The sequence below is a fragment of the Lithobates pipiens genome, unplaced genomic scaffold (assembly GCF_037356315.1).
Source record: "Lithobates pipiens isolate NorthernLeopardFrog02 unplaced genomic scaffold, aLitPip1_a1.2 Scaffold_16, whole genome shotgun sequence".
In the NCBI taxonomy this organism is placed as follows: domain Eukaryota; kingdom Metazoa; phylum Chordata; class Amphibia; order Anura; family Ranidae; genus Lithobates; species Lithobates pipiens.
Window position 1 is genome coordinate 23954830 of NW_027507748.1, and position 15529 is coordinate 23970358.

The window sequence follows — 15529 nt, forward strand, 5'->3', positions numbered from 1 at the left end:
TTTCCCGTTTTTATAGCGCAATTTAAAAAAATAAATAAATAACACAGAGGTGATCAAATATCCCCAAAAGAAAGCTCTGTTTGTGGGAATAAAAGAACATCAAATATATTTGGGTGCATCGTCGCACGACCGCGCAATTGTCAGCTAATGTAACGCAGTGCCGTATCACAAAAATTTTTTATTTTTGTAATGTTTATTTTTGTATTCTGCTACATGTTTTTCGGATTAAAAAAAAAATAAAAAAAATAAATAAAATCCCAATAAGCGTATATTGATTGGTTTGCGCAAAAGTTATCACAACTACAAATTATGGGATAGATTTATGGAATTTTTTTTCATTTTTTTTTGTATTCTGTTACGTCTTTGGTAAAAAAAAAAAAAATCCCAATAAGCGTATATTGATTGGTTTGCGCAAAAGTTATAGCGCCTACAAATTATGGGATAGATTTATGGAATTTTTTTGGTGTTTTTTTTTTTTGTATTCTGCTACATGTTTTTGGTAAAAAAAAAAAAAAAAAAAATCCCAATAAGCGTATATTGATTGATTCACGCAAAAGTTATCGCGTCTACAAATTATGGGATAGATTTATGGAATTTGTTTGTTTTTATTTTTGTATTCTGCTACATGTTTTTCGGATTAAAAAAAATAAAAAATAAATAAAATAAAATCCCAATAAGCGTATATTGATTGACTCACGCAACAGTTATCGCGTCTACAAATTATGGGATAGATTTATGGAATTTATTCATATTTTGCTACATGTTTTTGGTTTAAAAAAAAAAAAAATCCAATAAGCGTATATTGATTGATTTGCGCAAAAGATACCGCGTCTACAAATTATGGGATAGATTTATGGAATTATTTTTTTTTTTTTGTATTCTGCTACATGTTTTTGGTCAAAAAAAAAATCCCAATAAGCGTATATGAACGGTACTCATTGGAAATCATGAGGTATGACTTGTCATGCGACTAGGGCTGAAACAACTAATCGATTATGAAATTAATCGATCACTATTTTCATAATCAATTAATCGGCCAGTAACATAATGGGGTTAAAAAATAACTAAAATGAGGCCTTTATAGTACAAAAAGAGCAAATAATCGCTACTGTAGGTATTACTTTCATTGTTCTACAGTAAAAAAAGAAATTAACCCCTCACAGTAGTGATTATCTGCTTTTTTTTTGTACTATAAAGGGCTAATTTTTAGTTTTATTAGCCCCATTATGTTACTAAACATCTTAGACCTGGTTCACATCTCTGTGTTTTTTTGTGCTTAACGCACTACGGTTCATTTCCATGGTTTCCTATGGGACACGTTCACATCTGTTGCTTTTTTCAGCCGCTGCGAATTTGGAAAGGGTCGGGCACGGAATGCGTTTTTGCAGCAATTTGTGTTTTTTTTATCTACCCGACAACAAATTGACAAAAAAAAAAATGCAAAAACACAAATCACAGCAAAATCACGTGCGCAAAAATCAAAATGCACAGCGAAAAGCACTGCGGAAACCTGCCTTATGCCGGCCACACGGCTACATTTTCAGACGAGAATATTCAGACGAAAAATCTTTGTACATTCGCTGAATGAAAGAATGTTTGACATTTTCACTTGTTTTTAACATTCCGTTTTTAAAATAATTGAAATTTCTGAATGACTGAAATTTCCCCATCACCGTGGTCGAAAATGAACGTCTATTTGACCCCAACGATTACAAAATAGAATGAATGTTCTTAAAATGACATTTTCTTTTGAAGAAAAACATTGTTTTTTTTTTTTGTTTTTTGTTTTTTAAAGATTGATCTGAGTCTGATGACAGTTACCAGATTCACCCTTTAATAGTAACTCTCCTCTAATAGTATATACAGTATACATCCCCTCTAATAGTGTATACAGTATACATCCCCTCTAATAGTGTATACAGTATATATCCCCTCTAATATTATGTACAGTATATCCCCTCTAATAGTATATACATTATATATCTCCTCTAATAATATATACAGTATATCCCCTCTAATAGTATATACAGTATATCTCCCCTCTAATAGTATATACAGTATATATTGCCTCTAATAGTATATACAGTATATATCCCCTCTAATAGTATATATAGTATATCCACTCTAATAGTATATACAGTCTATATCCCCTCTAATAGTATATATTGTATATATCTCCTCTAATAGTATATACAGTATATCCCCTCTAATAGTATATACAGTATATATCCTCTCTACTAGTATATACAGTATATATCTCCTCTAATAGTATATACAGTGTATATCCCCTCTAATAGTATATACAGTATATATCTCCTCTAATAGTATATACAGTATATCCCCTCTAATAGCATATACAGTATATATCTCCTCTAATAGTATATGCAGTATACCCCCTCTAAAAGTATATACAGTATATATCCCCTCTAATAACATATACAGTATATATCTCCTCTAATAGTATATGCAGTATACCCCCTCTAAAAGTATATACAGTATATATCCCCTCTAATAGTATATACAGTATATATCTCCTCTAATAGTATATACAGCATATACCCCCTCTAATAGTATATACAGTATACCCCCTCTAATAGTATATACAGTATATATCCCCTCTAATAGTATATACAGTATATATCTCCTCTAATAGTATATACAGCGTATACCCCCTCTAAAAGTATATACAGTATATATCCCCTCTAATAGTATATACAGTTTATATGTCCTCTAATAGTATATACAGTATATCTCTTCTGTCTGTTATTCTCAGACTGGAGTCGATATTTTGCTCCCTAAGGCCCCTTTCACACTGGGGCGGTGCGGGCGTCGGCGGTAAAGCACCACTATTTTTAGCTGCGATTTACCGTCGTTTTAGCGGCGGTATGCGGCCGCTAGCGGAGCGGTTTTAATCCCCGCTAGCGGCCGAAAAAGGGTTAAAACCGCCCGCAAAGCGCCGCTGTAGCAGCGATTTGCTGGCGGTATTGCCGCGCTGCCCCATTGATTTCAATGGGTAGGAGCGGTTATACTTTTTTCACCGTCCTGCCAGCGCACCGCTCCAGTGTGAAAGCCCTCCGCCTTTCACACTGGAGTGAAAGGGGCGGGTTTTTTTTCAGGCGCTATTTTTAGCGCTGTAATGCCTGAAAAAACCACCTCGGTGTGAAAGGGGCCTAACCATATAGTTGGTTATTTATATTTACCACTGCATGGAGATATTTAAGAATAAATTGCCTTTTTTTAACTTTACATATTAACTAAATTATACGCCACACTTTTTTTTTTTAAGGTTATTAACCAATTAATCGAATCAATAAATCGGCCAACTAATCGATTATGAAAATAATCGCTAGTTGCACAACTAGTCGCACGAGGCTGAAAGGGGCCTAACTGACACTAATACAGTGAGCAGTGCGCTAAAAAAAAAAAAAAAAATGCACTGTCACTGTACTAATGACACTGGCAGGGAAGGGGGTTAACATCAGGGGCGATCAAAGTGTTAAATGTGTGCCTAGCCAGTGTTTTAGTGTAGTGGGGGGAGGGATGCTTTTACTAGTGGAAGACATAGATCCATGCCTTCTGTACTGACAGAATGGCAATCAGCCTTTGTAGCGAACGATCAGCGGGTGCCGGAGGACGGCGAGTCCTCAGGACCCACTGATGTGCTCCCGCTGTGTAGAATCACAGAGGGAGCGGGCCACAGGCGGTGTGCCCTCACGCCCGATGCCTAGCATACCTGCTATAGGGCAGGTGGGAAGTGGTTATACCAATAGGCATTTTTTCTTATCTCAGAACGTTTGGAGGTTTTTCAGCAATCCACATAAGCAAAACCCAACAAAAAATTGCAGTGTGTCCAGACCTCGGCCCATTTGTCCCCCCCTAGGTTGGACTTACCTGCCAGGAACAGTAGATGCAGGACGGTGCTGATCCTCAGTGGAGGCCGAACGCCGAGCACCATTGCTACCTCATCGTTGTATGGCTCGGTTGGCATCTGGAGCGTCACGCGGCAGCTCTCTTCTACAGCAATCTCAGGGAGGAAGTGGGCAGGTGTTTATTTATTTCTTCTGCTAAACTTTTTACCGCCCGATGTTATCACAGAAATACATCTACAGCGACTCAACTCAGCTAGTTTGTGAAACATTCCCACAAGGGGAAGTGAAATCATAAATATCTTCCATGGAACCGCATATAACACAGCCAGCTAGATGGACAGCTAGATGGCTCGGGTTAACTATTTCACCACCACCCTGTTCATGTTCATATTTGGTACGGCGGATGGGTGAGCAATTTATTACTATTATTTTTTTTATTTTTACTTTTTTGCATTTTCCAAGAAATTTAAATTTTAGCAATAAAATCCCAAAGGATAGAGTGGAGAAGGAGAAGAGTGGAAAAGGAGAAGGGAGGAGAAGTGTGGAGAAGGAGAAGGGAGGAGAAGGGTGGAGAAGAAGAAGAGTGGAGAAGGAGAAAGTGTGGAGAAGGGTGGAGAAGGAGAAAGTGTGGAGAAGGAGAAAGTGTGGAGAAGGAGAAGGTTGGAGAAGGAGAAAGTGTGGAGAAGGTTGGAGAAGGAGAAAGTGTGGAGAAGGAGAAGAGTGGAGAAGGAGAAGAGTGGAGAAGAGTGGAGAAGAGTGGAGAAGGGTGGAGAAGGGTGGAGAAGAGTGAAGGAGAAGGGTGGAGAAGGAGAAGGGGGGAGAAGGGTGGAGAAGGAGAAGGGTGGAGAAGGAGAAGGGTGGAGAAGGAGAAGAGTGGAAAAAGAGAAGGGAGGAGAAGTGTGGAGAAGGAGAAGTGTGGAGAAGGAGAAGTCTGGAGAAGGAGAAGGGTGGAGAAGGAGAAGGGTGGAGAAGGAGAAGGGTGGAGAAGGAGAAGGGTGGAGACGGAGAAGGGTGGAGACGGAGAAGAGTGGAGAAGAAGAAGGGTGGAGAAGAGTGGAGAAGAAGAAGAGTGGAGAAGACGGGTGGAGAAGACGGGTGGAGAAGGAGAAGGGTGGAGAAGGAGAAGGGTGGAGAAGGAGAAGGGTGGAGAAGAAGGGTGGAGAAGGAGAAGTGTGGAGAAGAAGTGTGGAGAAGGAGAAGTGTGGAGAAGGAGAAGTGTGGAGAAGGAGAAGTGTGGAGACGGAGAAGTGTGGAGACGGAGAAGTGTGGAGACGGAGAAGTGTGGAGACGGAGAAGTGTGGAGACGGAGAAGGGTGGAGACGGAGAAGGGTGGAGACGGAGAAGGGTGGAGAAGAAGAAGGGTGGAGAAGGAGAAGGGTGGAGAAGGAGAAGGGTGGAGAAGGAGAAGGGTGGAGAAGGAGAAGGGTGGAGAAGGAGAAGGGTGGAGACGGAGAAGGGTGGAGACGGAGAAGGGTGGAGAAGAAGAAGGGTGGAGAAGGGTGGAGAAGGAGAAGGGTGGAGAAGGAGAAGGGTGGAGAAGGGTGGAGAAGGAGAAGGGTGGAGAAGGGTGGAGAAGGAGAAGGGTGGAGAAGGGTGGAGAAGGAGAAGGGTGGAGAAGAGTGGAGAAGGAGAAGGGTGGAGAAGAGTGGAGAAGGAGAAGGGTGGAGAAGAAGGGTGGAAGAGGGTCGGAAATTTCCTGCTGGCTTCATTAGCGAGATATCTCCCCAAACAACACAAGAATAATGCCCCGTACACACGGTCTGATTTTCCGACAACAAATGTTGGATGTGAGCTTGTTGTCAGAAAGTCTGACTGTGCCTATGCTCCATCGAACATTTGCTGTCGGACTTTCTGCCAACAAATGTTTGAGAGCAGGTTCTCAAATTTTCCGCCAACAAAACTTTGTTGTCAGAAAATCCGATCGTGTGTACACAAGTTCGACACACAAAAGCTCACGCATGCTCGGAATCAAGCAGAAGGAGCCCCACTGGCTATTGAACATAATTTTTCTCAGCTCGTCATACGTCTTGTAGGTCACCGGGTTCCCACGTTCGTAATTGTTGGCCAACATTTGTGTGATCGCGTGTATGCAAGACAAGTTGGAGCCAACACCCTTCAGACAAAAGTCCACGGTTTTGTTGGCTGAAAGTCTGATCCTGTGTACGGGCCATAACATTTAAATCCCAGCTCTTCTAAAATGGAGACATGAGACAACCTCCCTAATGGGGGGGCCCCTTCCCACCCTCGGGCCCCATAGCAACTGCATGGACTGGATTCTGGGGGTTTCCTTCTTACACGGCAATGTTGACTGGAATTGAAGTCCCCTTTTCTGTATCAGACTTGAATTCCAAATTGGGGTTAATTGCTAAAACCAAATGAATTAAGAGCCAACGGCTTCTCCTGTACCTTCCAGGCAGGGGTGTTGCTAGGTGGCAAAATGACCAGGGTCTTCAGCCCGAAGTCCCAGACTGGCATGGGGGGCAGGGGTGGGGGGGCTCTTGGCTCTAGTGGAGTGGTTTTTTTTGGCTGGGCGGTGGGGTTGTGTGGCGGGGGGTAAGCTCACTTGCTTGTTGCTGCCTGGCTTACCAGTGCCCATCAATGCTGACCACTAAACTGACCTACCTGACATACATACATACATACATACACTGACCTACCTGACCTATACACACTGACCTACCTACCTGAAATACACTGACCTACCTACCTGACATACACTGCCCTACCTGACATACACTGACCTACCATACATACACACAGTGACCTACCTACCTGACATACAGTGGTCCCAACTCTGTGGTCTTCCCAAAGAGAAGAAGTGATAAGGGAAGATGGTTTACAAATTCTGTGCTGGTGTTCTACACCTAATGACAATTACAGAACGTCCGCTCCCGCGTGTGGCGTTCCACGCCAAAGACGACCATCTTTTGAGAAGTTATGGGGAAGTGCGGAAAATATATTTCATATGTGGACATTCCTTTATTCTGGAATATTAAGGCCTATGGCCAGAAAAGTCATGACCTACAACCAGGAGCTTGAAACAATTTGGCAAAAAGGTTCCATCTACTAGCAGGAGGGTTGTTGTTCTGTCCATGAAAATGGGGGTGGCTTTTTGGGTATGAGTCAGCATGGCACATTTTGACTTGGCAATATTTGCCCGCTCTTCTTTGCAAAAAAAACTCCAAATCTGTCAGATTGAGAGGGCATCTCCTGTGCACAGCCCTCTTCAGATCACCCCACACATTTTCAATGGGGTTCAGGTCTGGCCTCTGGCTGGGCCATTCCAAAACTTTAATTTTCTTCTGGTGAAGCCATTCCTTTCTTGATTTGGATGCATGCTTTGGGTCATTGTCATGCTGAAAGATGAAGTTCCTCTTCATGTTCAGCTTTCTAGCAGAAGCCTGAAGGTTTTGTGCCAATATTGACTGGTATTTGGAACTGTTCATAATTCCCTCCACCTTGACTAAGGCCCCTGTTCCAGCTAAAGAAAAACAGCCCCAAAAAGCATGACACTGCCATCACCATGTTTCACGGTGGGTATGGTGTTCTTTTGGTGATGTGCAGTGTTGTTTTTTTTGTTTTTTTTTGTTTCACAAAAGGTTTTTATTGATCGAACAGCAAAAATAACAAAATACAATAATACAGTTTTAAAGTTGCTTATATGTGGTACATAAGGTATTTGTAAAAAATTTCAAAATGCAATATAATCTGGTATAGTAATGGATGTATACAGTGTCATAATAATACAGTAAGGTATCAATTCAATTGGTATCTAATCATTTTCATATGGAACATACATATGATTACTTCAATGTTTCTCTGAGGGAGGGAATGACCGAGGAAGGTGGGAGAGAGGAGAGAAAAAAAAAATGGGGAAGGAAGGGGGGGGGGGGGGCAGGTTTGATTTTTGTCTGGCATGTATTCCTTATCCTTCTGAACCTTCTCTTATGAGCTGTAGACCAAGAAATCGTTAATTTATTACGTTATGGAAGCTTTATAAGCCTGAGTGCCTTTGTATTCTAGCCAATTGAGCCATGTTGAGGTAAAGTTAGTTATTTTTTCCTGTGAAGTACTTATGAGTTCCTCTATGGATTCTATAGGGTTGATTCTCCGGAAACCACTCTTTCTTTGATGGTAATGTATTCGAGCACCAATGGCAAGGGATACAGTGTCTTGCAGCGTTTATCATAAACATAGCTAATACTCGATCGCCGCGGGCATCCCCGCGATCATCTCACGGAGCAGCCGAATGGAGGAAATGCTGTGTAAACAACATTTCTCCATTCTGCCTAGCAACTAGTGACGCTGATCTCTGCTCCATGTGATTGGAGCAGAGATCAGTGTTCACTAAATGAAAGCCCAACCCCCCCACAGTTAGTAACACGCCCCTAGGAACACTTAACCCCTACACTGCCACCCACTGGTTAACCCCTTCACTGCCAGTGCCATTTACACAGGAATCACTGCATTTGTATAGCAGTGATTACTGTATAAATGACAATGGTCCCAAAAATGTGTCAAAAATGTCCGATGGGTCCCCCACAATGTCGCAGTCACAATAAAAATCGCTGATCGCCGCCATTACTAGTAAAAAAAATAATAAAAAATTATTAATAAAAATGCTATAAAACTATCCCTATTTTGTAAACGCTATAACTTTTGCGCAAACCAATCAATAATCGCTTATTGCGATTTTTTTTTTACCAAAAATATGTAGAAGAATACGTATCGGCCTAAACGGAGGGAAAAAAATGTTTTTTTATATATTTTTGGGGGATATTTATTATAACAAAAAGTAAAAAAGAATGCGTTTTTTTCAAAATTGTCGCTCTATTTTTGTTTATAGCGCAAAAAATAAAAACCGGAGGGGTGATCAAATACCACCAAAAGAAAGCTCTATTTGTGGGAAAAAAAGGACGTCAATTTTGTTTGGGAGCCACGTCGCACGACCGCGCAATTGTCAGTTAAAGTGATGCAGTGCCGAATCGCAAAAAGTGGTCTGGTCTTTGACCAGCAAATTGGTCCGGTCTGAAAGTGGTTAATTAAATCAATAATATGGTACACCATGGAAACAACATGATACATGCAGTATATTAATTAGATCAATGGTACAAAAATATATAAAAAATAAAACATAATTAGTACAGTGTCTCATGATCAAAAGTACCATACAATATTTCATAATAAAAATTAATACCATAATAGAAAAATATCTCACATAATACAGATAACTGCCAGCAGTATGTCCAAAATAGACACAGACATAATGAACATATTATAATAGAAAATAGTAAATCAATATCTCAGCCCTTTGATAGAACCCATGATATAATTATGGATACTGTGACATTATCTTAAAGCCACACTCTTGAGTGGCAACGTTTAGTGAGCCTTTGTGTGCGTACGTGTTGATGGTTTCCCAGTTTTCGTCAGACAGAGATAGATTTAGGTCTTGTTCCCAGGCTTGGCATGACGGGATGGAGAACTCAGAACTATTCATAAACAGTGAGTTATAGAGGGTCGATATGTTATGTCTTTGTGGGCATTTTTTTCTGCATAAGTCCTCTAAAGTTGTGGGAGTTCTGGTCCAGAGGTGAGCTGTTTCAGTTCTGGTCAAAAAGTTTCTTAAGCCGCGTACACACGGGCGGACTGTCTGGCCAACTAAGTCCGTCAGACAATCCGACGGACAGTCCGTCCTACTTTCGAATGAACGGACTTGACCACACACGATGAACAAACAGTCCGTCGAAAGCTTGCGCGATGATGTGTACAGCACGTACGACGGGACTAGAAATAGGATGTCCAATACACAGCAATGCAACCTTTCGCCGTGTAAATCCTTTCTGAGCATGTGCCATACTTAGTCCGTCCAACTAGCCTACTCACGAGTGGACTGTCCGCTGAAACCAAAGTTGGACGGACAATATTACGGAAATTCCGAAATACTTAGTCCGCCAGACTGCACGCTGAAAAAGTCCGCTGAAGCCCAAAGGTGGAGCAAGCTTTGCGGAAGGAAGCAAAGAGGGATGTTGGTAGTCTAAGCCCTTGTACACACGGTCGGACATTCCGACAACCAAATCCGTCGGATTTTGTCCGAAACTGTTGCATACACACGGTCGGACAAAGTTGTCGGAATGTCCGAACGTTCAGAAGGTGATGACGTGATTTCGTTACGACGGGACTACGTTCAGGCTAGTAGCCAATAGCTTTGATGTAGGAATTTGATCTGAGCATGCGTGGCACTTTGTCTGATCGGAATTCTCTACACATGATCGGAGTATGTCCGATCGGAGCATTTTGTCGGAAAATGTTACCAACAAGTTGGAAAATTTGGTCCGTCGGATACTCCGACGGAAACAGTCCGATGCAGACCACACACAGTCGGAATATCTGACAAAACGGTCCGATCGGACACATTCCGTCGGAATCTCCGACCGTGTGTACAAGGGCTTATAGGAATTGTTTGCATAGTGTAAAGAAATCTAGGTAGCATTGTCTTTATTGTTAAAAGAGTTCCATCTTTTAAAGGTCCTCCTGAGTTTCCTTAAAAATAGGCAAAAAAATTCAGTTTGAGGAGATCATTTAGGTTATTTGGGATTTCAATTCCCAAGTATGTTATATTTTGTATGGCCCAAGAGAATAGGAAGTTTTGTTTACATAAGTCTACTGAGCTTGAGGGTAGTGAGGTATTAAGGGCTACAGATTTTGAATGATTGATTTTAAAATCGGATATTAGTTGGAAGAGTTCAAGATCTTGAATGACATTGGGTAGGGAAATATGGGATTGTGAAAGAAAGAGGAGCATGTCATCTTCAAAGGCAGCGACTTTATACGTACGGTTTTGGATTTCAATACCCTTAATGTCTGGGTTGGATCTAATTTTGTTCAGTAGGGGTTCTAATGTGAGGACAAAGAGTAGCGGTGATAGGGGACATCCTTGTCTTGTACCATTGCGTAAGTTGAAGGCATTCGACAGGTGGCCATTGACTCAAACTTGTGCTGTTGGATTGGAGTAAAGCGCATTAATATAAGCTCTCATCTGGGGTAGTATGCTTATACTCTTTAGTACTGCGTCAATAAAATCCCAGGCCACTCGTGCAGTGTTGTTTTTGCAACACAACACAATAGGGCTTTGCAACACAACACAATAGGGCTCTGGCTGTTGCTCCACATATCACTCCCAACTCAACGTGGTATCACATAGGGAAAAACATAGGCTCCAGATAGTGTAAAACCAATGATTTTAATTTGCAAGAAAACAAACGTATACACTTACATAAAAGACTTTAAAAGCAGGCTCAAAACAGAAGCGTGCACCGGCCGGACACACGCCAACGCAGAGACCAACCCGTCCTTCCTGGTCTAAAACGAACGAACACGACTGGGGTGACGTCGACACGTTCGCACCGCCCTACGCGCTTCGTAATAATTTACGTCGTCCAGAGCCCTATTGTGTGAAAGATTCAGGATCGCCTGAGGGGGAACCGTTACCCGGATATCCTTTGATTGTTTTTGCCTGTGGTGACCCTCTGTAACGGGGGGGGGGGGGGTCGCTTGGATCTGGTAAGGAGCCAATTCATTCATTTGGCGATGGGAAAAGCACATTATATTCCTGGAGAAGATTATTAATTTGTGCACTTCCAATTCAGCTCTTCATACAAAGTTTTTCTTCACTGGTGTTTATTTACCATATGGACACTTTATAGCAATAGCTTGGCATATAATTATATGGACATTACATAGAGTGTTTCAAAAAAAATTTTGATAATTTATTTTATGTATTTTTTCAGTTTTAAGAAAACTTTTATTCTTTATTTTTAGGGGTATATGCACAGAGATCTACACAATCTGTACTGTGTTCGGGTGATTCACATCATTGACACGCACTTGTGTTTTATCTTTGTATTTAATTTTACATATTTGTATATATAACAGTATGCACTATATTTTTGAGGTGGCCTTAGAGACATTAAGACACTAAGGCTCATACTGTGGGTTTAGCACATACACATATCCCATTCACTTTGGGCATTTGAGGTTAGCGCAGTTCTCTTTTTTACTTTTTCCGTTTTGTGTATTTTTGGTGTACATTTGAATTGCAGCTTCCGACCAATATCATTCTCACTCCGTAGTGCAGTTTTTTTCCTCTTTGCTCGGACTCTGGATATGCCTGATCTAATGCCTTGGAATTTCTTTTGTACCCTTCACCTGACTGATACCTTTTTAACAATGAGATCCCTCTGATGCTTTGGAAGCTCTCTGCAGACCATTGGTTTTGCTGTAGGATGCGACTAAGAAAATGTCAGGAAAGACCTACTAGAACAGCTGAACTTTATTTGGGGTTATTCAGAGGCACCTTAAATGATGTCAGGTGTGTACTGACTCCTATTTAACATGAGTTTGAATGTGATTGCTTAATTCTGAACACAGCTACATCCCCCTGTTAAAAAAGGGTGTGCACACTTATGCAACAATATTATTTAAATTTTTTTAGTTTTACTCCCCTCCTCCCTAAAAGATTTCAGTTTGTTTTTCAATTGACTTGTACAATTTATAGGTCACATTAAAGGTGGAAAAAAATTCGGAAATATTTTATCACAGAAGCCTGACATTTTAACACAGGGGCGTGTAGACTTTTTATATCCACTAATATTGTATCCTAAGATAGGAAAGAAGGGAAGCAGGGGATTTTTATACGGTACAATTTATAAAGAGACAGAGATTTCTTATAAAAGAATTCATAGCTTTAATATTTAGAAATGTATTAAAAATATTTTGTAAAGACAAAAATAGCAAATACACTCATTATACAAAAAAATACATGACATAGAGTATAGGGGATCCTGAAAGTGTTAGTTGCTGAGACTGATCATATTTCCTCCCGACATGTTTCGCGTTTGTGCTTCTTCAGGGGAGTATGCAACTAACAATAACATAAACGTAAAGAAAGGGTTTAAGAGTACAGAATGTACATATATGCCGTACAATTAAATACACATATAATACAGGACATTTTAATATGAAATTAGTCTCAATGTGCTTAGTCCAAGGAGGTACAATGCTTACCCAGGTATATACATTCCCAGCATCGCAACACACAAGCCAATAGATGGTGGAATAGGTGGCAAGAATTGTGGGACAGGATCAAGTGCTAAAAACACCCCAGCCCAATGAAGGGCATAGATGGAGGTAGACAGGAGCTACAAAGATCAAAAACAGAATCCAGAGATAAGTACTAAGTTTGCAAATCCAATACAGACATTGAAAAGTGTTACATTGTAACAGAAAAGGTAAACGATATCATTCCCTCAATTATAGGAGGGAATTGGGGCTGAAGAAAATGCCTCCATATTAAGACAAGAAATACTGATTATTAAAGGAGTGAAACAATTGATTGTAATTATAATTAGGATTAAGCCTGATTTATATATAAGTTGTAAGTAGTAGCTGTTTGGGATATATATAACTAGTATGCTGTAAAAGAGAGTAAAAATTGTTTTTACCTGCAGTAATAGTCAAAGATGAAAGGATTAATTCCATGTAACAATATTGATGCAGTACAAGTGCAACAGATCACAATGAAAAAATCAATCGATTCATTGTAGTGTTTTGTAAGCTACAGAGTGCAGCACTAAGCTGCCACTCTAAGCTTGCTGAACCTACAAACAAATAAGAGGAAGGATAAGTAAGTGTATGTGGGTAAAAAAAGGTGTTACAGCAGTATAGAGTTCAACTGAGAAAGTATATTTACCAAACAGGAAGAGTCAACGTAGCGGCAATGTCTGTATTGAACCTGCAGTACAGGTAAAATGACAGCGCTGCCTTTTAAATCCCCCATCCATCGAGCCGGCGTCTGACGTCACCGGCTCGATGCGGACAGCCATAGGTGGAGACAGTGAGCATGTGCAAAGCCTGTCGAATCGACATTTGAACTACCAGCCCCATAATGCCTCAGTGCTGACACGAGGTTCGTTTGGATGAATGCTGATGGAGATGGGGCTGCGCTGGCTGTCCGCCCTAAAAAGGGGCGGGAAGAAAAAGGCCAGCACAAGGGGCAGATAAAGCGGCGATTGTCATGGCTTCTAACCCAAAGGGGATTACATGCCCCTGTCCACCTCAAGTCGGGAGCCGCCTGGGGAAATAACCCAGCGGCGCCCTTGGGTGTCCATATGCCCCTACATACTTGGAGCCAGGGGAGAAGAAAGCAAAGGATCCAGTCCCATACCACAGAATAGTAAGGCTTAGGAATGCGGTGTAGGGAAGAAGGGAAAAAGCAAAGCTCCTCAATGTGGATGGGACTCATAGAGAGCAACAGAGATCCCTAAGTGTGCAAACCATGATACCCATCTTGGGCCAAGCAAAGCGAGACATCAAGAAACATATAGTACATGTGAAACAATAATAATTAGAAATGACATTAGTTGATATACAAAAATATTTTTAAATATGACATAGACATGGCAATAAAGAAAATAAAAATAAAAATAAATAAATAATAATAAAGCATAACGAGTTGGGAATGGGGTAAGGGAGGGGAAGAAAGGGGAAGGGAAAGGGGAAGGATGGACAAAAAGGGGGAAGGATATCACTTCTCTCTCTTGAAACCAGGCTCCACGGGGGCTCACAGCTGAGGCAGGAGGGTCCATGAAACAGACAAACAAAAGTTAGCTATAAAAAAGATCTATAGCTTATATTTTCATTAAAACCAGGATATTTTGTAGCTTTTAGGGTAAAGATCCACTTGGCTTCAGTTTGTAAAAGAAGCTTATCCACTGAGCCACCTCGTGAGTTTAGAGGTATATGGGCCAGGGCTGTGAATCTGATCCAGTTGGGATCGAAAGCATGATGAATGCCGATATGCCTGCTTATGGCTGTGATTATTTTTTTATTGAGAATAGGTTTGATGTGGTCTTTTATACGGATAGAGAATAGTCTTTTGGTTTTACCAACGTAAAATCCTCCACAGCGGCATTGGGCTAAATATACAACGCCTGGAGTGGAACATGTGACGTGGAATTTTGGAACAAACAAACTGCCATTTGGTAGTCTGATCTTTCGAGAATTGTATATATAGGGACACATGTCACATTGCCCGCATGAATAAGTACCAGGCTGTTTAAGTTTAGTTTCCCCTGAAGAGTCCTGAAAGTGGCTTCTGACTAAGCTGTCCTTGAGTGATTGAGGTCTCATATAGGTGATTGATGGTACATCATTTATATACTGGTTGACAATAGGGTCAGCTTTTAGAAGCGGCCAAAACTTTTGAATTATAGCACGGAAAGAATGATGTTGGTTAGAGTATTTTGTAATAATACGTACTTTATTATCCAAATTTTTTTGATTTTTAGAGAAGAGAAGGGAAGTCCTATCTTTATTTTTTACTCTATTATATGACTTTTTCAAAGATACATGACTGTATCCCCGTGCTCTAAGTCTTTTATATAAGTCATTGGCTGCGATCTTGAAGTCCGAGTCAGTACTACAATTGCGTTTGGCCCTTAAATGTTGGCTATAAGGGATACTCTTAAGGAGAGGTTTTGGATGAAAGCTTGTCGCATGCAAGACCGTGTTGCCAGCAGTGGGCTTTCTGTATAGGGCAGAATATAAATGTCCGGTGGCATCGATTTTAATAGTCAGGTCCAAAAATTCGATAGAATTTT

The 15529-nt window shown here is 40.8% G+C and overlaps 1 protein-coding gene and 1 long non-coding RNA gene across 2 annotated transcripts in view; both read right to left on the reverse strand.

Annotated features, from left to right (window-relative positions):
- LOC143981676 (uncharacterized) overlaps window positions 1-4117 on the reverse strand; it is a 69466-nt gene extending 65349 nt beyond the window's left edge. Inside the window, exon 1 of the mRNA XM_077479680.1 lies at window positions 3892-4117. Coding sequence (XP_077335806.1) covers window positions 3892-3988 — 97 coding nt within the window. The 5' untranslated portion in view covers window positions 3989-4117. The remainder of the gene's footprint in view (window positions 1-3891) is intronic.
- Window positions 4118-12619: 8502 nt separating this feature from the next.
- On the reverse strand, window positions 12620-13509 carry LOC143984223 (uncharacterized). The gene is made up of 3 exons (XR_013274726.1): window positions 13373-13509; window positions 12936-13069; window positions 12620-12792 (listed from the first exon to the last, which is right to left on the reverse strand). It is a non-coding gene; the product is annotated as an uncharacterized LOC143984223 (long non-coding RNA).
- Between the last annotated feature and the right edge of the window lie 2020 nt (window positions 13510-15529).